The sequence below is a fragment of the Lethenteron reissneri genome, chromosome 25 (genome assembly GCF_015708825.2).
Source record: "Lethenteron reissneri isolate LAM-NWPU_2019-01 chromosome 25, ASM1570882v1, whole genome shotgun sequence".
Classification (NCBI taxonomy): Eukaryota; Metazoa; Chordata; class Hyperoartia; order Petromyzontiformes; family Petromyzontidae; genus Lethenteron; species Lethenteron reissneri.
The window spans coordinates 14,409,271-14,432,041 of NC_083803.1; the positions used below are offsets into that span (position 1 = coordinate 14,409,271).

Here is a 22,771-nt window from a genome sequence, read left to right on the forward strand (position 1 = left end):
TGTGTACTGTGTGTGTATTGTGTGTACTGTGTGTGTATTGTGTGTACTGTGTGTGTACTGTGTGTGTATTGTGTGTACTGTGTGTGTATTGTGTGTACTGTGTGTGTACTGTGTGTGTATTGTGTGTACTGTGTGTGTATTGCGTGTACTGTGTGTGTGTGTGTACTATGTGTGTATTGTGTGTGTATTGCGTGTGTATTGTGTGTGTATTGCGTGTGTATTGTGTGTACTGTGTGTGTATTGTGTGTACTGTGTGTGTGTACTGTGTGTGTATTGTGTGTGTATTGCGTGTGTATTGTGTGTACTGTGTGTGTACTGTGTGTGTATTGTGTGTACTGTGTGTGTATTGCGTGTGTATTGTGTGTATTGTGTGTGCAAGAGTGATATTGGTTGTGGCATTGCTGCCGCATGGGGTTAGCAGCGCCACGTCAATGCATTCTTAATCCAGCATTGGATAGACGAGTGCCAATGATGATCCATGACCACCATGTAAACGTATGAAGCCAAACAGAACACACCTACATACGAGTGCCTATTCAATTTACACTCCGCAACGGTTGACTTTGGGAAACTCGTCCTCGGCTGCTTGACATGGCAATGTTTTCATTGTTGTCTCGTGGCTCTATTACGAGCGCCGTGAACATGTGTATCACACCATCCATGGCATTTAGTTGTGATGTTCCCAATAATTCCTCGCTCTTCTCCAGACTTTCGCCGATGTTAGGAGCTTAATTTATTGTCGATTTATCCGGTTCGTGTTACGTTCACTTTCGTACCTCATATCGCGTCTTGTGCTTTGTCTCTGTAGTGTCTCTGTAGGATTTTAGATGTAAACGCGGCTTGCGATGTTCGCAATTAGCATCGATGTCGCTCTATGAAATAATCAATTTGATCCATCAAATGGCCTCCTGACAGAAGAAGCATTAACCACTCAGCTCAGCATCAGTGACACAGACAGTAGGCTAATCATAAAATATTAACAACTGGTAAAATCATTATAATTTTCAGCTCTTTGTCAATCCACTGCCGGATGAAGGCCTCTACACATTTGACCGATCGTGGAGGGTTCTTTGGTCAAACTTCACCACTGGCTGCTTAGAGCGGTCTTGGGAAGGATATTGGCCACTGGCGTTAGCCGTGGCCGTTTACGCAAAACTCTGTTACGTGCTCCCAAATATAAATACATATTTCTGCTTATTGGATTTTCAGACAGATAGTGTTAAGCAAACCCTAGACCGGTTCCGACGGTTTGGGTCTCATCAGCGGAGACAGGCTTGTTGAACGAATGCAGCTGGATTATGAAATGCTCTTGGAAAAGAGGCACCTCATATAAGCCGTTGTGCTTTCCCGTCCAATGGCAAAACGAGCTTCATTAGCGCAATGCACGAGCGAACGAAGCACTGGGTCACATAACAAAAGCAATGTCACCCATCACAAGTAAAACACGTCAACAAGCCAACACCACGCATACAAGCACTCTCTTACCCTTTTCACCAAATATCCTTGCTTAATGATCTCCATGTGGACTCTTCGATTTATCCACAGTTTTATTTTTCTTACCCACCCCGCTTTAAGCAACAATCTTGCAAGTCTCGCGGTGCCTTTGTCGCATCAGGCAAGCTCGACCACAACAGAATCGAGCCCTAACGGCTCACCCCCCACCCACCACTCCTAAAGAAGGAAGTTTCTAAAGTGGCCGTGCCTACCGCGTCGCTTCCTGTCTGCAAAGGCTCCTAAGCCATTGTTTTTATAATGTTGAGTTTTGTTTCTATCTTGTTCCATTTCTGGGAAATTCTTGCAAAATTAACCGGCAAATTTCGGCCACGCCACTGCGGCTCTGGGCGCTGCGGTGACTCACGAGAGAGAAGGGCAGAGACAGACGGAGGGGAGAGAGAACGTGAACTAAAGTGGAATCTGCAGAAGACCGTTTCAACCTTATATACGAAAAAAAACATTCCTCCCATGACGCTGCCAACGATAACACGCAGAGAATAGGCGACGTTTTGCTCCGTGCAATGACCCCTTCTTCGGGTCAAAGGTAACTTGCTGACCCGCCCCTACTGGACGCCTGTGGAAAAGAGCTTCGCTGCTCACCGGATTTCTCCGGTGTAAATAGATTCGGATTCTAGTCTGACTGATATCAATAGCAAAGAAACCAAAGAAAACCGATAAGGAACATGCCATTTACAGAAAAGTCGGATACGTGCACTTTTTTATTCACCTCGGGAAAAAAAAGTTATTGGCAAATGTACAAGTTATTTATGCTTGTGGACCACTGCCAACGCGGTCTCGCAAAAATAATAATCTTACGGCAATGGGCGAGTTTCCTGCATGCCGTGTGTACGTGTCCACACAGCAGTAGAATAATACTGGTAGGAACCTCCTGGTTACACTAGCCCACAGGGGATTATTGTGTCCGTCCGTCGTGCATCCAAAAATGGGAGGGGTGGGGCTGCGTGGAGAGGGGAGGGTGGGGAGGGAGGGGCTGGGTGGGGAGGGTGGGGAGGGGCTGGGTGGGTACGGGAGGGTGGGGAGGGGCTAGGTGGGGGGTGGGAGGGGTGGGGCTGGGTGGGGAGGGGAGGGGCTGGTCACCCCGTGGTGCCCTTATAAAACTCAACGTTTAACCTACTCACGCCGGCTCGTGCCCGCCCTCACAGTCGGGCATATTTGCGGAATACACCACGCCGCCGTTGACCCTGGCCATTGACCGAGCAACCCAACGTTGCTACCAGCTCCCTCCGCAGGAGGAATGTGTTTAGGTAACGCCACGGTGTGAGCACTCCTCCACCTCGTTCCAAGATGTCTAGCCGGCGTGGAAGAGTAGACCAAATACCCTCCAGAAGGGGCTCTCTGGAGCAGTGCTTCTCAACCTGGGGTAAACGCAACCCCCTAGGGTTGCGAGATGCCCTTTCTGGGTGTGCAGGACATGGCCAGATATTTTTTCGAAGGTAAATCATCAAAACACAAATTAAGCACGGGCACGAAAGAACAACGACTTTGTTTCATCAAACCCTTTGTATGTTTTAACATTCAGACTCTGTCTTCTCGACAGACCGGTTCTTCACCTGAGGACGGCTGCTTGCGTTGTGGTCGAAACGTCGTGAGAATTATTTTTATTATTTTATTATTTCCATTCTACGTGACTTTACCGAAACAACCAAGAAGATGAATCCCTGCAGTCACGAAAGCTTTAAATTGAAATGTATTAACATTATTTACAATTGTTTACGATCGAGAATCAACGGTGCACAAAGGCTGCAGTGAAGGTTAAGAACCATGGGCTCTAGAGGTACCTCTAGTGGAGAGGCCCTCCTGTCCGCTTGGCGTGTGCAAGCAATTGCAGGCCTGCGCCTTTGCCCGTCCTTTCAGAACACGTGACGACGTGGCACGCGCGGTGCATTTTCCACGAACGTGGATCGTGCCCCGCGAGCGTGTTGACACAGCCTATTGCTCAGAGTAAAGAAGGGCGGACGCTAATGCACTCACAAGAGTGCGTTGAGTTCAGCGCCGTTTACGCAGAAGAGAGATTATGTATTATTAATGCCGGAGTCTAATAATGTGAGCCTGTAAAAAAAAAAAACCTGAACGAGATCGTGGATCATAATTTTGTCACGTGGTGCCAGATATTGCTCTTGCACTGATGGCGCTATTGTGTGAGCAGATGTGTTTTTAAAATCCTTTATACTGTATTAAGTGCACTTGCTTGCTTGCTTGCGCGCTTATGACCGTGCAAATCTTTCGGTCGTTTTTTAACCCACTTCCCGTGATCCAATCGAGCTGACATTTTGCACACAGACTCGTTGTGCGTGACAATTTATTTTCGTGAAAAATTTTTCTCCAAAATTTTACACTTTTTAGGAAAAAATAAATTATATTTAATTACCAATTGCTTAATGGTGGCAGGCAAGCATCTGACCCATAGGTGGCAGCCATCTCAAGCCAGAGGACGAGAGGACTCTAGCCGCCCGTTTCAAAGACTAATGTGGGCTGGGTTGTGGCCCATTGAACACGCATATAAAGGATTTATAGTGAAAAACTTTGTTTTTACGGGTTCATTTTTTCTTTCTCTCTCATACGAATGAAATCCTAATTCCCTTTTTGACATGAGCTGGTTTAACGTGGCCCAGCGGTAGTGCGTTTGCAACTTGTTCCAGAGTTTTGCGGTGGATTCCTGTAGGTCGCCCCGGTAAATACTGCGGGGTTTTATTAACCGTAACATATGATTCATAATAAAGGTTTTTGGGTTAGATCGCGTAAGTATAAATGTGTCGTAACCCTCCACGACCCGACACAGCCAGCAATTGGCGCGTTGTTTACGTGACAAACCTTACTGGCTCTGTCGGGTGGTGGAGGGTTACGACACATTTATACTTACGCGATTTAATCCAAAAACCTTTATGATGAATAATATCGGTCGCGAAAGCCTGCTACGTGTTAAACGTAACATGAGTCGGCTGCTTCACAGCACATCGATGATAAAATATCTCCTTACGTCATTCTAATAGGCCATCATCTGCCAGCATCATGATCCAAATTGTTACAAATTTCCAAAATTACCCACAAAGTACTTAATTAGGAAACGCAATCGCAATCGGCTTTCCTGCGTAACAAGCAAAACAAAAATAATCGCTAAATCGTTGATCTTTCCCATGTTGCAATCGGCTTTCCTACGTGACAAGCAAAACAAAAATAATCGCAAAATCGTTGATCTTTCCCATGTAGTTTCGGTCATTCATACCCCACAATCCTTGGCTATTAGTGCACCATTTTTGTAATCAGTGTAATTTATTACAAAAGCTGAACGGGCACGTGTGTGTGTGTGTGTGGTTTTTAATGGAACGTGCTTTGTGTCTTTATGCTGTTGGGTTAAGACGAAAAAAAACACATGCAGTTTGTTTTGTTGCACTAATAGTGGCAGCTGCTAATCTGTGTTTTCATATCTCTCCAAACTTCCCCTATCCCCTGAGGCTTGTTTATTGCGTCCCATCCGCTCAGCCCCTGCAGAGTCGTTTGTTGCACAGAGTAACAAAGTCAGTGGTTCTTAACCCTCACTGCAGCCTCCACCCCCTTCGGTTCTCAATCCTAAAAATGTGTATCGTTAATACGTGAAACAAAGTCGTTCTACTTACTGTACGTGCTTAATTTGTATTTAGATTATTTACCTTCGAAAAAAATCTGGCAATGTCTCACACCCCCAGAAAGGTCATCTCATAACCCCAGGGCGTGCGTGCACCCCGCAGGTTAAGAACCACTGCTCTAAGTCCACGCTGCGTTGTGTGACGTTAAGGAAACCGTGAACGTGTGGTGTAAGTTCACGGTCGAAATGTTGGAAGCGTTACTTCACCGATGCTCTGCTTTATCGAGCCGACTGAGAAAACAGAAATAGAAGAGCGTTGTGTGAAGATCATAACGCAGCACAATTTTCTGTACTTCAATATCTGATTTAAGACAGAAAACAGTGGATTGACACCACCTCAATGCTCATTTGCGAAGGAAATCGCTCGCTTTGACTTGATCTTAAATTATCATCCAGGTATTGTTATTTATGCTGCGAGAACGATCACTGGAAATATTGCTACATTGGTGCGTGGCAATGCTTTGTTCACTCTACTGCGCCCACCTGAGCTCGATTCTCAACCACGGATAACATCCTTAACATTGACCAGTGTGGTGAATTCTAGATTTGAAGTTTTCGTGGCTGCAAGGGTCCATACTTTTAATTTTTTCGGTTAAGTCACGTAGGTAAAAAATTAAATAAAAATAAATTAAATCACGACGTTTCGGAGGCAACACAAGCTTCCGTCTTCAGGTGGCACCGTCACAGCAAAATTACTGCCTTTACCGAAAAAACCAAAGAGTACAGTGTAGTGAAGTATGGCCAGACAAGCCCCACGACTGAAATGTCGTCTGGGAAGCTCTTCAAATAATAGTTGATTTTGAAAGGGCCTGGACAATTTCTTTAGAATTATTTTTACACTGTGGAGGAAACGTCTGTAATGTATAAAAATAGAATGAACAGTTCGTATGGCTGCTGAGCTAATGCAACTCTGAAGAACCCTTTGTATAAGCATTTGGGAAGTCCAAGATATTGTGCAGCACATTTGCATGAGCAGGCATTTCCTTCCCCATGCCGCCTGAGTGATTGTGAAGCCACCGAGTGCGAGGGTTTGCCCATCTTGGACCTCATCGAATTCCCCCGTTGTAGTCCTCAACCACCCACTCTCGCAAGCCAACAGCCATCTCCGATACGAACTTAGGCTTTAGCCTTTCTAGCGGTAAAACAGGTGTTACGATGTTCAACCACCAAGTAGATACCTATTGCAAGGCATGAAGTATGTATTAGCCACACATACTTGTATCAAAACATGCAAATGTGCTCTGATAATTAATGTATGCATTGTCTTTGAAACTGATAGGCCTACACCAGACAGTCTTCCTTATGGCATTGTCTCACCAGGGTTAGACCAGAGAACGCCAAAAGGGGATCATTATATAAGCAATGCAAGTGTGTAAGCATGAATACGCCCGAGATGAGCAGTTACAGTATATCTATGGGACCTTTTTGATACTGGCAAAAAGATCCAATGAATCTTGTTTTTGTGTCCCTCCCATCAGCTTAAGAGTGACGGTGGTACCACGTGAACTCTTCTTGCTGCGTTGCTTCAGTCATTCTTTATTGCAGTGCTAGAGTTGTATCCTTTCTATCGTTATCTCCAAACCATATTAGTCTCTTCGCATTTGGACTGTGGATTTCTTCGAACTGTGTAAATATGGAATCTCACAGGGGCAAGGGTGAATGCATAACCATCTGAGAGAAAATGTATTTTTAAACTCTCGCGTCTTTACATTTGTCTGTGCAATGTAGCGTCACGCGGATAATTCACGCACGACTCTTCCCTGTGATTCTGCGCGTGACTTTTCATATCTCTGGGACGTGGTCGCTGTGCAGAATCGTTCTTCCTGCTCGTGTGTCGTATCGGGCTGTGCGGCACCGGGCCTGATTCACGACGTCCACGTTGGTGAATGCATATTCTGTGTCGGGGCCATGACAAGTGGAGCCTACATTTAAGGCTGAACGACGCGTCGAACACCATTGGAACCTCATTTGCCAGTAAAAATATATATAATTGGTTTTTAACCCTTCTATCTGGCAACAAAATTGACACCTTTTTTTACAAGGAGTCATGTTTGCATTTACCACAATACCTGCAGTCATAATGCAAACAAAAACATAACTCTGATAATGTGCACTGTCCTTGAAGTTGATTGGTCCACACCCGAGACAGCTTTCCTTAGAGCCTAGTCTCACATGGGTTGGACCAGATGACGTCAGGAATATAACATCGGACAACAAACTGGTATGCTTGCAATTAATACGTTTTATTTGCATTACGGCAAAACGACAAAACACTCGGGCGAGACTGTGATTAGAACGAACGGGTAAACCAACGATAAACGAACACTCTCCGTGCGCTTTCGGGTTCAGCTTTTTCAGTCTGCAATCAATGCGTCTCGTCTGCTCATCAACGCACGGCAACTAAACAAATAAATAAAACACCGCTTACACAAATCATGCACGGTTTCATATATATTCATCTCACGACCGCCACTGGTTTCTTGTTGTTGTTACCGCAGGCTAACAAACACCCACGTGCACCGGTGAGTGTGTGTGGGGGTAGGGGGTGACATTTATCAGCCACGACAACGCTGGCCCATCACAAACACAGCGGAAATAAACGGCACGGGATATAGAGATATCATAGATGTTGTGTGTGCGTGTGTTGTGTGTGGAGCGGGGGCTGGCTGCCGATGAAAGCGCTGCGCTGGGGGAGCGGGTGATGGTGGAGGTGGTGGTGGAGGTGGTGGTGGTCGTTGCAGCTCCCCCGGTACGGGGCCACGCTAACTTTTAGCTGCACTCAACCTTTGAACAATTTTCTCCAGCTCGGCTTCCATCGTGGCCAACTTCGTGAGTTCTTTCACCTGCAAACGAAAGGGCAACGCAAACGACTGTGAGCGGATCGCGTCGTCTCTCCGACGAGGCGTCGAGTCGACCGTGCCAGGGGGCACGCGCTGATCGCCTGCCGACTACGGTTGTGGTGGTGTGTGGTGGTGTATGGTGGTGTGTGGTGGTGTGTGGTGGTGTGTGGTGGTGTGTGGTGGTGGAGGCTCGTGAAGGACGCTGCTGCTGCTGCTACTGGGCGGTTGGAAGGCAAATCGCCCTCCCAACAACAACTGGCGGGCAGAGGAGCGACGCTCACAACAACGAGCGGAGCGCCGGGCGGATAAAATACAGCAAGCTGGCACGGTAGGGGGCACAGGTGGTGCGTTATCTCAGCCAGCCGACCCATGGCACTTGCTGCGTCTGTCCCGTGACCTGCTGCTGCCAGCGAGCCTCAAAGTGCACCTGGCCTGGCACAGGCGCCGTGGTGACGTCGCCGTCACTTGGTGCCGATTGGTGGGTTATTGGCCCGAGTTCAATTCCTGCTCACGGCCAACACCGGTGACGATTATCTGAACCGGTCCTGGGCATCCTCCCCTAGGTCGACTCAGCGATCAAATGTGTACCCAGTGCGATGTGTAAACATCGCCACTAGGGTGACAAAGGCGGCCGGGCGTGGTGCTGGCCACCCACCCCCGGCCTTCATAGGTGCTGCTCGCTAACAGCACTTGCCCCCACACTCTGTCACAGGCTACACAGCCAGGGGGGGGGGGGGGGGATATTCGTCTATTCTCTTTGTTGAACTTCTTTCGCACCGTACGTTGCCAACCGTGTAACACCCCTGTTAGCACGCCCGCCACCACGGTCTGTGTCAGCTCTCGCGTGACTCGGCCAGACCCCTGATTTATTACACAGCCGCTGAAGCCCGAACGTCCACATAATCACGCTTCGATTGCCGTCATTTGCATGTCTCTCTCGTCTTCTCCGTCCACTGGATGTCTTTGGGTCGTTCAGTCAACGACGTCATCGCGATCGTGACGAGACCATTTTGGCGTGACCCAGGTGTTCCACGCGCTGACAATACCACACCTGCACGCAATACTGAAAGACTGCGTCGGTAACTCTGGCACGGGTCAAAGGGTCAAGGGTGCACGTGCACGCGCGCGGGTGTGTGCACGTGCGCGCGCGTGCGCGTGTGTATGTGTGTGTGTGGGGAGCGGTGGTATAGCGGTTAGCTAAACATCGCCACTGGGGAGACAAAGGCGGTCGGGCATGGTGCTAGCCATCTACCCCCTCGTGTACCGTTCTGGCCTTCATAGGTGCTCGCTAACAGCACTTGCCCCTATAGTCTGTTAAGGCTATACGGGGGATATTTATCTTTGTGTATGTGTGTGGGGAGCGGTAGTTGTAGCGGTTAGCGCGCTGCGATACGAACCTGGCGACCCGGGTTCGATTCCCGCTCACGACCAACACTGGTGATGATTATCTGAACCGGTACCTGGGCATCCTCCCCTAGGTCGACTCAGCCTCAAACGAGTACCTGGTGCGATGTATGAACATCGCCACTGGGGAGACAAAGGCGGCCCGGCGTGGTGCTGGCCACCCACCCCCTTGTCTACCGTTCCGGCCTTCATAGGTGCTGCTCGCTAACAGCACTTGCCCCTACAGTCTGTTAAGGCTATGCGGGGATCTTTGTCTTTGTTCTCGCAAGCAAAATAAGAAGCCAAACATTAAAACCACCGCAGAGATTACGATCGTGCGAATATTATGAACGTCAATCTTGGTTTGAAACTTTCGTGACTGCAGGAAATCCATTATAATCATCATCCATCAGCCATGACCAATCCACTGCTGGATGATGGCCTGCCAAAGCTGTTGCCATCCCTCACGACCCTGCGATGTAACGATCACAAATCTGTCAAACCACCGCTAATAGTAACAACAACGGACATTAAATGAACTAATACATAAGCGTCACGCCGGAATTCCATTTTGAACTTAGAAAAAAACAACAACAACAGCAACAACGGAATAGTCTCCGCTGACTCCAAGCAGGGGGGGGCTTTGCCCTGGCCACACGTACCTCCGAATCTTTACCTTCGTTTTCCTCCGACTCGCACTTCTTGTGAACCTTGAACTGGTTCGTCTCCTCGTCACTGGCCGACTCCGTCGTGCGCTTGTCGGCGTCCACCACGGGGTCCGGTCGCTCGACCTCCGACGTGGCGTGACGCCTCTCCTCCGCGCTGCTGCCCCCCCCATGCTCCTCGCTCTTCTCCTCCTCCTCCTCCTCCTCGTCCTCCTCCTCCTCGTCGTCGCCGGGCAATTTCTCGGGGCTCTGTGCGTCTTTGGCCCCGGCGTGAGCGAGGAGCCGGTGGGGCCTCTTCTCCTCCGCGCTCGCCGCGTCCCCCTCGCCGCTGTCGCTGCGCTTCTCCCTGAGCCGCTTCTCCTCCGAGCTGCGTCCCTCTTCCTCCGAGCCGCGTGCTTGGCCACGCTGCCGCCGCTCGCTCTCCTCGCTCCGTCGCTCCTCTTCCCTGGAGCGTTTGTCCTGGTGGCGGTGACTGCGCTGACGACGATGATGGTGACGATCGTCGTCGTCGTCGTCGCGTTTCGTGTCCTTCTCTCCGTCACCTTCACTCTCCCACTCCTCGTGCCGTGCCCTCTTTTCTTCTCGGTGACGCTCGTCTTCGTCGTCCTCAGCATCGTCGTCCTCGCTCACGCTGCTGCTGTGGCGCTTGTCATCTCCGTGATGATGCGTTTTGTCCTGCTCCTCCTCTTCATCGCTCTGGCCTCCTCCACGGCGTCGCTTCTCATCTTCCTCGCTTTCGCTGTCGCTGCTGCGATGTCTTGTCTCTTCGCGGTGTCTCTTTTCCTCTTCCTCATCTTCCTCCTCGTTGCGCCTCGCCTCTCCGTGGTGACGCTTCTTCCTTTCGCCGTCTTCCTCCTCCTCGGCCTCTTCGTCGCTCGCTCTCTCGTCGTGGTGACGCTTTTGCTCGCCGGGACCCTCAAAGTAGCGCTCGCTGCTCCGCCTGTCGTCATGGTGATGCTTTTTATCTAAGCGGTGATGTCCGTTGTGCTCTTCCGTCCCCTCGCTGCGCGTGCCTTCTTCAGACTCTCCGTCCTCTTCACTCCGTTTGTCGCCGTGGTGACGTTCGACGTCTTCCCCTTCATCGCCGTGTTCGTAGCCATGGTGACGCTTCTCGACCTCCTCTTCGCTTATTCTGTCGCCATGGTGATGCTTGTCGTCTTCGTCGCTGTCCTCTTCCTGGCTTCTCTTGTCGCCATGGTGACGCTTCTCTTCCTCTGTATTGTGCCTGTCTCCATGGTGATGCACAGGGCTCTGCTCTTCCTCGCTTCTCTTGTCGCCATGGTGACGCTTCTCTTCCTCTGTGTTGTGCCTGTCTCCATGGTGATGCACAGGGCTCTGCTCTTCCTCGCTTCTCTTGTCGCCATGGTGACGCTTCTCTTCCTCTGTGTTGTGCCTGTCTCCATGGTGATGCACAGGGCTCTGCTCTTCCTCGCTTCTCTTGTCGCCATGGTGACGCTTCTCTTCCTCTGTGTTGTGCCTGTCTCCATGGTGATGCACAGGGCTCTGCTCTTCCTCGCTTCTCTTGTCGCCATGGTGACGCTTCTCTTCCTCTGTGTTGTGCCTGTCTCCATGGTGATGCACAGGGCCCTGCTCTTCCTCGCTTCTCTTGTCGCCATGGTGATGCTTCTCACGCTCCTCCACGCTTCGTTTGTCGTCATGGTGGCGTTTGTTCTCCTCTTCCTCTTCACTTTGCCGGTCACCGAGGTGGCGTTTCTCTTCCACCTCCTCATCCTCTTCGTCGTCGTCGCTGTGCTTGTCGTCGTGGTGCCGCTTTGGATGGTGACGTTCCCTGTCCTCCTCTTCCTCCTCCTCCTCATCCTCCTCTTCTTCCACGCCCCGTCTGTCCGCACGAAGACGCGGGTCGTCGCCCCCCTCTTCGCCGTGCCGGTCCGCGTGTCGCTTCGTGCCCTCCGCGCTGTGCCTGCCGTCGTGATGACGCTTTTCCTCTACGCCGTCTTTCTCATCCTCTTCGTCCTCATCCTTCTCCTCTGGCTCACTGCGATCATCCTCGCGGTGCCGTTTCCTCTCATCATCATCCTCCTCCTCCTCATCCTCCTCGTGGTGTCGCCTCGTTTCTTCCATGGGCTGCTTCCCGTGCCCTTTGGCCTCCTCTTCCACGTCCTCCTCTACCGACGGCCAGAACCGCCACAGTCGCTTGTCGTCCACGTGGTGGCCACGTGGCTCGGCGTGCTCTTTGCCAGGGAACCGAACATCTTCCTCTAGACACGGGCACATTGGGCACAACCACACGACTCATTCTCGCCCAAGAGTTCATGCTCTCAGAGCAGTGGTTGTCAACCTTTTGTTTTTGTGGCTATTGTGTTACCCCCCTTGCTTGATTGTTTTTCAACCGAGTCCCGCCCTTAGCTGACCCAATATGGCTCTGATTAATAAATATGTGAATAATGAACAGCAATATGTGATTAATTAATTGCCCATTTTGTGAGGTATCCCAACTAGCTGGTAACTGCAAGCGAAAACAAAATAAAAAGACACTCTGCACGCATGACGTGATTTGTTCACCCTCATGAGTTACTCTTGCAAACCACATCGCTAACGATCGTTCTATGCTACCATATGGAGTTAACATTTTATCCTGTTTCTGTTTCTTACATTCACCAGCGACTCTCACGCACGATATAATTTCACAAATGTATAAACGGCTTCACGACGCTCCCCGCTGGGACATTGCCACGCACCCACAGGGCTCCGCGTGCCTCCGAGAACGCGGGAAGGAGCGACTTTTGCAGCTACTTAAGATTTCAGTTTTTACATCAAACTACATTTTTTTGTTGCTATCCATTGCGCTATCTACACGAATCAATGGCGAAGAAGAGTTCATCGTTTGTATGCATTTATTTAAACTCGTAACTGACAGCACTTTTAGAATAGTCTTCATTATCTTTTAAAAAATATGTTTCTATTTTTCATGGGGGCGTGGTGATCCGCCATTTTGTTTGTTTGTGCATCACAGCGGCCGCGGGTCGAGAGAGGTCAGCAACCACAACTCTCGCCAAATGCCGAGTTGCTTCACCTCCATCTGCAGTTGCATGAAAAGGGGGGTAATTTTACAGCGTGGGGTGGCCCTCACCCAGCAGCGGATTGACAAAACCGGCTGCGCATGTCCAAGTCCCCATGGAATGTCGCCTACTGGTCTAGCAGTGGAGTTTGGTCATTGCCACAGCGCCGTGCAACTCCCACAGACGCTGCGGCTACACGGGTCAAAAAGGGGAGGCTATTATTGTACCTTCGCTGGGCTCCGTGAATCGCTTCTCCCAGTGCCTGCGAAAGTCATCCCAGAGGTAATCCCTGCTGTCACCTCGTCGACTCGGTGTCAGTTTTACACCTGGGGGGGAAGAATACGAGCAACGAATATTACACCCCGAGAATGTCGGTTGCGACAGGCTACACGAGGCACGCGGCACATTGCCAATGCAAAGTCATTTGATGTCACCATTTACACGCGTTCCTTTAAAAAAAAAATCAGAGCTGTGAAATCGAATGTGTCGTAAAAAAATTATCACTTAAAATGTCATTACTGTGTAATATAATGTATAAATCGTCATCACTAGCCATGATCAATTCACCGAGGGATGTAGGTCTCACCATGCCGCCTCCATCTCTCAGGATCCTGCGATGCACTAATATGTGTGTTTGTCTTTTTAACTTGCTGCCGTCTGTATCTTGGTCTGGAGACTGCACGCACGAGCGACTTTTCTGCACTTGTGTTCATTATCTCTCTCGTGATGACTAATACACTGCTCTCTCAAGATGCTACCGTCCAGATTGAATCATAAATGCCACTTATTTAGCCTGGGAAGTCTCAAATGAGTGTCAATAACTATTTTTAGGGAGGGTCCAACATGAGAATCCGTGACGATTACACTGGTCAACACACTTTTTCTGGCATAAGGTATTCCAACGGTTTTAAGGCAATTATTGGGTGCTGATTCCAAATCTGGCATCAGTTTTTGTCTATCACATCAGGTTTTTGAGATATCAAATATTGCATTTTCAATAAAATCTGCAAAAGAAAAATATTAAATAAATGTGGATATCTACATACAATGATATTATAAACACACTATCCTAAAAATACAGCACCATATTTTAACACTAAAGCAGTCACTGACTCGCAACAACTTGCAATCATAAGTGACAGTGTTAATTTCGGGTAAAATCAATGAAAATGGGGTATGCAGATAGCATAAAAATGAGATGTGGTAGAGCAAATCTGAGATCAGATTTGGAATCAGCACCCTGAAATTAGTCTAAAACAGCTGCAAAAGTCCAGGCCAGAATTTTTTGTTTGTTTTTTGTTGACCAGTGTTATTGATCTTTTTTTTTAGCACGTGGGAGAGAACCTGGATAAACCCCATGCATGCGAGGCTGCACATGCCCAAGTTCCACCGACAATTCCCAGCCATCCTCTTGCCCCATGCCTACAACTCCTGGCCAGACAAAGTTGGTCAACCAATTCAAGAACCAGGCTCATCCCTGCTTGTATTCCGAGCTCCGATGAGATTGGGCGTATTCAGGGTGATTTGGTTTACGGTGCAATAATTTATATATATATTTTAAAATATTTTTTGTTATATTGAACAAGGTTTGCTTTAGTTTAACCGATGCTGAATAAATACGGCGATCGAATTTCAGACCCAGATGCGAGAGACTTGTGTTTGACTTGGCCTGGAAAAACGTGATGAATTATTGGTTTGAATGCCCTTGGTTTATTTATCGCTAAGTGAGAAAGGATGGATTACCCTGGGTGGGAGGTTAATAATGAATGTCCTGCACACTTGTGTTAAATGCTTACCTTGAAGCGCTACAGAACTTATTACTCAATGACTGAAACACTTATTTCAAAAAGGATGTAATGAATCATCGTCGTAATTACATGTCTTTACGCCCAACGCACTAACCAGCAAAATGATTAGCTTCATTAGAATTTTTTTAAATTGTCTATTGAAGACTGGCAATTACCAATTTGTGCCATTCTAAATGAGAGGAGATTATACAATTTAGATCTTGTCCATAACGGGAATCTCTCTGCATTGTCTGTCTGTATTTTAATCGCCAATACATTGTATCTCATTCATATGTATCTCATTCACCAATACAAAGATCCCCCTTATAGCCTTAACAGACTGTTGGGGCAAGTGCTGTTTGCGAGCACCTATGAAGGCCGGCACGGCACACGAGGGGGTGGGTGGCCAACACCACTCCCGGCCGCCTTTGTCTCCCTAGTGGCGATATTTACACATTGCACCAAGTACTCATTTGACGCTGAGTCTACCTAGGAGCGGATGCCCAGGACCGGTTCAGATAATCGTCATTGTTGTTGGCTGTGAGCGAAAATCGAACACGGGTCGCCAGGTTCGTAGCGCAGTGCGTTAACCGCTACACCACCGCTCCCCATTCATGTATGTGCTATGAAGGATTCACAAATACACGCACGCGCACACACGCCCATGAGTTATTGTGTATGTAATTAAAAGGATATAGTTGCATTCAATTCCATAGCGCATTTGATAAACAATTACTATCCGAATGCGGAAGCGTCGCTTCTAAAAGACCAGTCAAATTCATTATTTGTCTTAAACACATTGCAATTGCGCTGGGATAACAATGTCAACAACTCACTGTTTTTACGCGATCCATTCACGTCTCTGCCTGCACTCTTCCGGTCGCCTCGATGGTGGAGTGCTCGGCCATCGCCTGCTTGAGTGCTGCTATTTTATTTTATTTCTGGTGGCTTTTCACGTGGGAGACAAGTCCAATCCCAGACATGCAAATGCGGCTACAGTACGTCCCTTATCAGTGCGAGCGTTGACAGCAGATGGGTTTGAAGCATCAGCCTTGAGGTTATAATCCTTCAACGTGTCCTCATATCTCACACATAACATGGATCTGCTGTCGCATTAATATGGAGTGTGTACACTTGGCAAGAAAATACAACTCCCCTATGTGTAACGAAATAAAAGTTAACACATTTGTCAATGGCACCGTTTTAAAAGGGAAAAATATATAATAAGCGACGTTTAGGAAAACTACCCTTCTCCATAGCCCAAACATGAGCATGGAATTTGTTGTATTATGTTGAACTTCTTTCGCACCGTCCGTACCTTGACCGTGCTAATCGGTGGTGCTTGCCGCATCACTGCCAACGTAGCATCACCAAACATTTGTTTTCACATCTCCGACATGGCCACAAAGCTATGCGTGAAGTCAGCAGCAGGGCATGTGGCACACGAGGTCGTGTTTGTGTGCGGTGTCTCTCGACAACGTAAATGAGCACAGAATGCTTCGTGTGCCTCTCGTATTGTGAAACGGGCTATAGAAAAAATCGTGGTCGCCTTGTTGCTAGAAGAACGACGTGAACACCGAATGGACTCGTGGTTTGATTGGCAGCGGAAGGTGAATTCTTACTTGGTGTCGCCAGTTCTTGGAGTCCATTAAAAACGCTGTCGTGTTGCAGCAAGTCATATATCCGCTGGTCTGCAAAAATGAATGAAAACATGTACTTACAATGAAAAAAAATATATTATTTTTCTTCATCATCCATTACCTGTGCCTAATGTTGCATATGTTAAGCCCTTGAGTTGCCAATCCACTGTCGGACAAAGGCCTCCCCACGACATCACGGGTCGTGGGAGTTCATTGACCATACGTCACCACGCTGGCCAGTGCCAGTTAAAGGCAGGGAGCATAGAAATACGATACTACAGGACAGCACATGTTTTTTTCTCTCTGCACATTTTAGTCCTGCAGCCTTATCACAACCATATTTGTGCATGGTGGGTGAGACACCGAGCCCGATCCAGGCTCGAGTTTGCTTACTCTTCCGAAATCTGACGGGATCGAGTGCCATTCACCTGTGATTGGGTCATTAGCGCGGACTAATTTATGATTATAATTAGCCAAAGTAACTAACAATACACATGCTGATCGGCATATTATCTCCTAGTTTGTGTAACAATAATTACTAAATTCGCCTTTTCTCAGCCAGAAGGTCCACATTTTCTGTAAATCATCAAAGTAGATTATTTAGAAGATATTTGCTTCATTGCCCGCACTGTTCCTTTTGTAAATGTTATTTTCTTTTGTCATCTCAGTGCCCCAGGTCACATTCTCGCAAACAATCCCTCCGTGCTGGTCTCGTGACTTCTCACCGGGTTCAACAAAAATAAAACTTGAGACTCGGAGGCCGGATAGAAGTTACACCTTACGTAATGGCAGTTGTCATCGAAGCAACAACGCTCTTTTACATGAGCCTCGTGGGAGAGGAAGGCGAAGGGAAACTTCTGATTCGCACAGCTGGCTTTATTACGCCAGAGGGGGTGTGCTTATGTACGCAGCTTCTCCTGTCATTAAAATGCGAGTGCATACGAACCGCTCTTCAGTATCTCCACGCATTCCTTGGTTAGAGTTGAATCCTCCCTTCTGCTCAGGGTATCGGACAGCACCTCGATGATGCACTTTATTACCTGCAAACGACAGCGCGCACACTCGCCGCTCACTCATCACGTACGCGCTCCAATGTCTGTAGCCTGCCGGTGCGGGCGGCTCGTTGTGCGACCACGTTTTCTTTCTGCGCATTTCTACATCGCAGTATTTTACTGTTGCATTGTAACGGAGCGTGCACGTTGCAAATCTATTACCGAAGCGTGTTGCATTCGACTCGATTAACCCTCCCTCTCACGATGCTTGGGCAATTCAAAGCAAAACAAGCATTTATTTTGATTGAGTGTGATTTTTTTTAGGATTCATAGCAACACCCTGAAATGTTTTGAGAATTCTTCAAATACATTTCGCAGCAGTCTTATGAGTCGTAACAGGCCACCCACGGTGGTTCGTCGTGCACGAGAAGGTGACGTTAACTCAATGTTTACTACGAAACGGAGCGGGAGTATTTAATTAACCAACCGCTTCGTCTTCCTTGGACAGCTGCCCAGTCAAAGGTGCCAGCGAGGCTGTAAACAAAACAACGGGAAGGGGTCACAGGTCATCGCAATCATCAGCCATGGTAAATCCACCGCTGGATGAAGGCCTCCCGAAGCCACTGCTATCTCCCACGATCTTGCAATGTGTGATCATCCACCTAGTCCGGTGGATTTCACGAGCAATAAATAAAAAATGATGAAAAAAACAAGTGGAAATGTTACACTTTCTGGCAATTAAAAAGGTGTTAAGATGTTCAAACACCAAATAGATCAATTTTGTAAGGCATCGAGTCTGCATTACCCACTCGTGCTTGGCAAAACATGCAAACAAACATGCTCTGATAATATATGCATTGTCTTTGAAACAGATTGGCTTAAAAGGTCCCAATTAATTTAAACACCACGGAAGAGATGCTAGCTTGGAATGGCTGGAATATACACAAGAGGTAATGCAACGGAAACCATTAAAAATATTTGATGAATTGGATTGCCATGTTCTGTTTACGTGACAAACCTTCATAATTGGCTGTGTCGGGTGGTGACGGGTTTCACGACACATTTATATATTTACGCGATCTAACCTTTCAAAAAAACCGTATTATGGATGATATTGGTCGTGAAAGCCTACGTGTTAAACGGAAGGGATGTATGTTACAAAATGGAAAATGCCTGTCAGCATCAACACCAACATCCACGACACGAATCCCAATCAGCAGACGAGCAGATACTCTTGCCCACACAGTTGCGGGTCGATGCTTCCGCTCAAGGGCTGGCCTCTCATCTCACCAGCTACTACCAGCTGTTCTCCGCAGTCATCATCGTTTGCGATGGACGGCCGAAGAAGAAGAAGACGAGACTACATATATGTATCTACATTGTTGGCTGCATTGAAGCCGAGGAAGGAAATGCACGCGACGAGACGATCAAAGAGAGATGGAGTGATTGGAGTGTGCCTATGAGTGAGATGGATCGCAGAGATAACAACTTCATTCGGTTGTGCAACGAGAATGGCGCAGTCGAGTAGCCGTCAGTGAGACAAACGCGATGCTGTACGCGAATTCGGAGACAGTGCGTGGATTTCACAAGCCAACACGAATCTACGTGCGTGCATGTGTCGAGACCATTTGACGTGAAGCATTTCTCCGTTAATTTAACCAGTCGGCACACTTAACCTTCGGAAATTGACGTAACAGCCGTGCAATATTTAACGCACAGAGAAAATCGTATCGCTTTCGTGATCAACTATGCAATTGGATTTCCGACCAAGAGATGTATTCACCATTAACACTTCCAGGCATGGCCTGCATGAGATCGCATTTACAATTGCCCGTTGGTCTCTTGCCGCTTGTGAAAGTCAATGAGATTGTAAATAAATGCATGGGCTTCGCGCGAATTCTGACGCCAATCGTACGAGTGGGAGAAAGTCGAGGGCGAATAATTCATAAACTGGAAACTTCACTCGCAAAAGGCGAGGAAATGCATCGCACGCATTCTATAGTCAACGACTCTATTGCAAAGTCTAGCGTCTTAATTTAAATACTTACTTTCGGAGGCAACACAAGACGGAAGCTTGTGTTGCCTCCGAAACGCCGTGATTTTATTTATTTGTTTTCTTTTTTAACCTATGTGACTTTACCGAAAAAACCAAACAGTATGTATCCTTGCAGTCCCGAAAGCTTCAAATCTAGAATGAATTTAAATACTATCAAACGTTCCGACTGGGCAATCGCCATCGGCAGAAGATCAATCGCCACCGGCATTATGTATTGGTCGCTGTCCAGGGTGCTGAAGCGAACTTGCGTTTATCGCGCACCGGCACTGCACAGACGGGGGCAGGGTATTCATTACTGCACACCGCGCAGCGTGTTAAAGACATATATTGTAAATCAAAATGACACGATACGTCTTCTTGGTTCTTTCGGTAAAGTCACGTAGAAGGGAAATAATAAAATAATAAAAATTTCACATAATAAAATAATTCTCACGACGTTTCGTCCACAACGCAAGCAGCCGTCCTCAGGTGAAGAACAGTTCTGTCGGAAAGAAACGTTTTGAGAATTATTTTATTATGTTTAATTTGTATCATTTTATTATTTCCCTTCGACGTGACTTTACCGAAAGAACCAAGAAGACGAATCCCTGCAGTCACGAAAGCTTTACATCGAAATTTGACACGATACGATTTATGTTCAGACGCTGAGACACCCTTTGCAAAATTAGGCAATAACAATCACGACGACGTTCAACTCTGCGAAACCTACCTTGCGAGAGCAAACTGCAGAGCAGCAACAGCACAAAGAGTGGCGTCTGCCGGCTGCTCATGATAACAGCGAGCCCTTGAAGGCGGCGGGGGCCAGCGTGCGCGAGTCCTTGTATCACAGGCGGCACCATTAAAGTGTCCGCCGTCTGCTCGATCCTAGTGGCCAATGCGGCGACAGCTGCGGATTGCCTCTGTAACTGCACTGCGAAACCGAAAGAGGCTCTGGGTATATATATATATACGTGTATTCGTGATGTGAGAACCAAGGGGGTTGGGCTTGGATCGGCTTACCCCATCACGAGGCTTCGGTCGCAATAAATACGACGGTCACTCCCCATTCGCTTAACGAAAGCAATCTGATAACACCCCATCGATCAGTCGCAACCCCTTTACTTTGTTTTCTGGCTAACCTCAATTCTGCAGAACCAGAATTCATTCAGGGCAAGCGAGCGCTCTGCCTTTTTCCGAGAACCCCCTCCCCCCCTTATGCATATGGACATGAAACACGGAGCGTGCACACGACTGCACAGGGGCCCATGAACCTCATGTACTCTCCCCGAGGCAAATGCATTGCTGACAAACAGACCACGATTCACACGGTCACAGCGTCTGCAGACTCACACGAGTTCGATGAAGCGTGAACGTTTTTCAGGCTCGGTGTTCCTCCCCCTCTCCCCCCCCCCCCCCCCAATAATTTACGGTTTTGAAATTATGAGGCTAGACTTTTTTGTTGTCACATTTCACGTACAATGATAATATATTGATAGAGAGTGAATTGGGTTTTTTTGAAAGAAAAATTACGTGACGTCTTTGCAAGACGTTACGGTGATTGCATATTGGCACAGGGAAGTGTGTGCTATGCAATAAAATGAGAAATTGTATCGAGAAGGGTCGCGCTTAATCTAAAATAAGCAATGGGCGGCGGTTGAATGCGAGATCGAGATGGGGAATTGCTCTGCAAACTGCAAAGAGCGAAACCACGAACACACGCGTCCCCTCGTGCACACATTAATTTTAAATTCAGAACTTCACAAATATTACTTATCCGATTATTACACAGACTACATCACTGTAGATTTAATCGACGACGTTGCAAATCACAATAATTGTGGCGTGATGAAATTAACACACACTGTATACGTTTTAGCTAGGAAGCATAACGATTGTGACCCACACATTAAGCCGTGAAAATAATGCCGACATTGCACCGATTAATAACGCAATTCACACAATTGGAGGTGTAGCGATGCATCGATTCATATCGATTATTAAACGACACAAGAAAGGGAATATATGTCAAGGGTTCACGCGAACCGAGCGACTATTAGTGGCCGCTGCAATTCACCGCAACGTGAAAAAAAATCGATTCGTCACTTTGCGTTTTTTGACTCGCTGATGGTAGAACGTGAATCATTGCAGTCCTGTGAATCCTCTATCGGATGAAGGCTTAGCCATGCCGTGTTGGAGTTTGTTTGTTTGACCATACTTCACCACGCTGGTCAGCGTAGGTTGGTGAAAGCGTTTGACGCGTGCAGAGCCGCCAATAGTGCGGGGCGGGGAAAATCCCACGCCTTCAACTTAACGGGAAAGTACTAAATCTGACACCGCGTGACGTCGAAGCCCGGGGACCCTCAAAGTGCGGGGCCCAGGGCGGTCGCCCCGATTCTCCGTACCCCGTAGGGACGGCTCTGGGTGGACGTGGGGGGGGGGGCAAAGAATCGGTTCACATACCACTCGCCCAGTGATGTTAGGGTGCGGCCAAGGAATCGAACTCAGCGGGTTCATATCGCAGCACGCCAACCACTGCGTCACACCTCTGCTCTCCTCCCTACGACTCGACTGTGCTTTAGTTTTTATATCACGGACGTGGCACTTTATGCAGCGACACCAGGCCCAGGAGGCTAACAACAAAAGGGCCCTTAAGTGGCAGAGGAAACATTCTTGATGAAATGCGCTGATGAGGCAAGGGGTAGCATCGCATGGGGTCGCAGTTTTGTTATTGAGCGATTTTTTTTCCTCTGTCCCCCTTTGCCATGAAGACAACAGGTCGTCTCAGCTTGGCCGATGGGAGGAGAAAATACAAATATTTCCACATTAAGGTACTGCAAAACAGCACGCTAATGGCTAAACTGCGAGTACTTACTCCATCTCGCGAGCCCACGACGCCAATAAAGTATTTTTGAAGGCTGGTTGGTGGTGGTGGTAGGAAAGTGGCGTAGGGGGCGGTGGGGGGATAGGGGCGGGTTTGTTAACGTTCACGTTGGTGGGGGAGACTGCTCCAGCGCTCACATCAGCTGCGGGTCATAAAGCTCAGCAAGGACAGTGCAACGCTCATCGGAGGGGGCTTTAGTGCCGAATTTTGCGAACCGCGGCATCCCGCCTTGTCCTCCGAGGGCCAGCGGGCTTTTCGGATGCGGTGCATTATGCACGGAACGCCGCAGTGATGTAACGGTTAGCACACCGGACTTACAATGCAGGTAGTCGCTGTTTCGATTCGATCTGCCGGCGCTGCAGTTGAAACAGTGGGAGAGCGTATACACCCT

At 48.1% G+C, this 22,771-nt stretch overlaps 2 protein-coding genes across 3 annotated transcripts in view; both read right to left on the reverse strand.

The window, feature by feature from the left end:
* LOC133347299 (pleckstrin-like) overlaps nt 1-1,658 on the reverse strand; it is a 30,525-nt gene extending 28,867 nt beyond the window's left edge. Inside the window, exon 1 of the mRNA XM_061559445.1 lies at nt 1,486-1,658. Within this exon, the coding sequence (XP_061415429.1) occupies nt 1,486-1,521 (36 nt within the window). The 5' untranslated portion in view covers nt 1,522-1,658. The remainder of the gene's footprint in view (nt 1-1,485) is intronic.
* A 5,706-nt stretch (nt 1,659-7,364) lies between these two features.
* Nucleotides 7,365-20,537, reverse strand: LOC133347300 (sarcoplasmic reticulum histidine-rich calcium-binding protein-like). Of its 2 annotated transcripts, none has more exons than XM_061559447.1 (7): nt 20,230-20,537; nt 17,952-17,998; nt 17,419-17,512; nt 16,455-16,523; nt 13,273-13,371; nt 10,037-12,244; nt 7,365-7,980 (listed from the first exon to the last, which is right to left on the reverse strand). In XM_061559447.1, exons 1-7 carry the CDS (start codon nt 20,357-20,359, stop codon nt 7,907-7,909), a joined length of 2,721 nt encoding a protein of 906 aa, XP_061415431.1. In that variant the 5' UTR covers nt 20,360-20,537; the 3' UTR covers nt 7,365-7,906. The 2 variants fall into 2 exon arrangements, with proteins under 2 accessions (XP_061415431.1, XP_061415430.1); XM_061559446.1 differs by having other exon boundaries at nt 10,023-12,244; nt 20,230-20,535.
* Between the last annotated feature and the right edge of the window lie 2,234 nt (nt 20,538-22,771).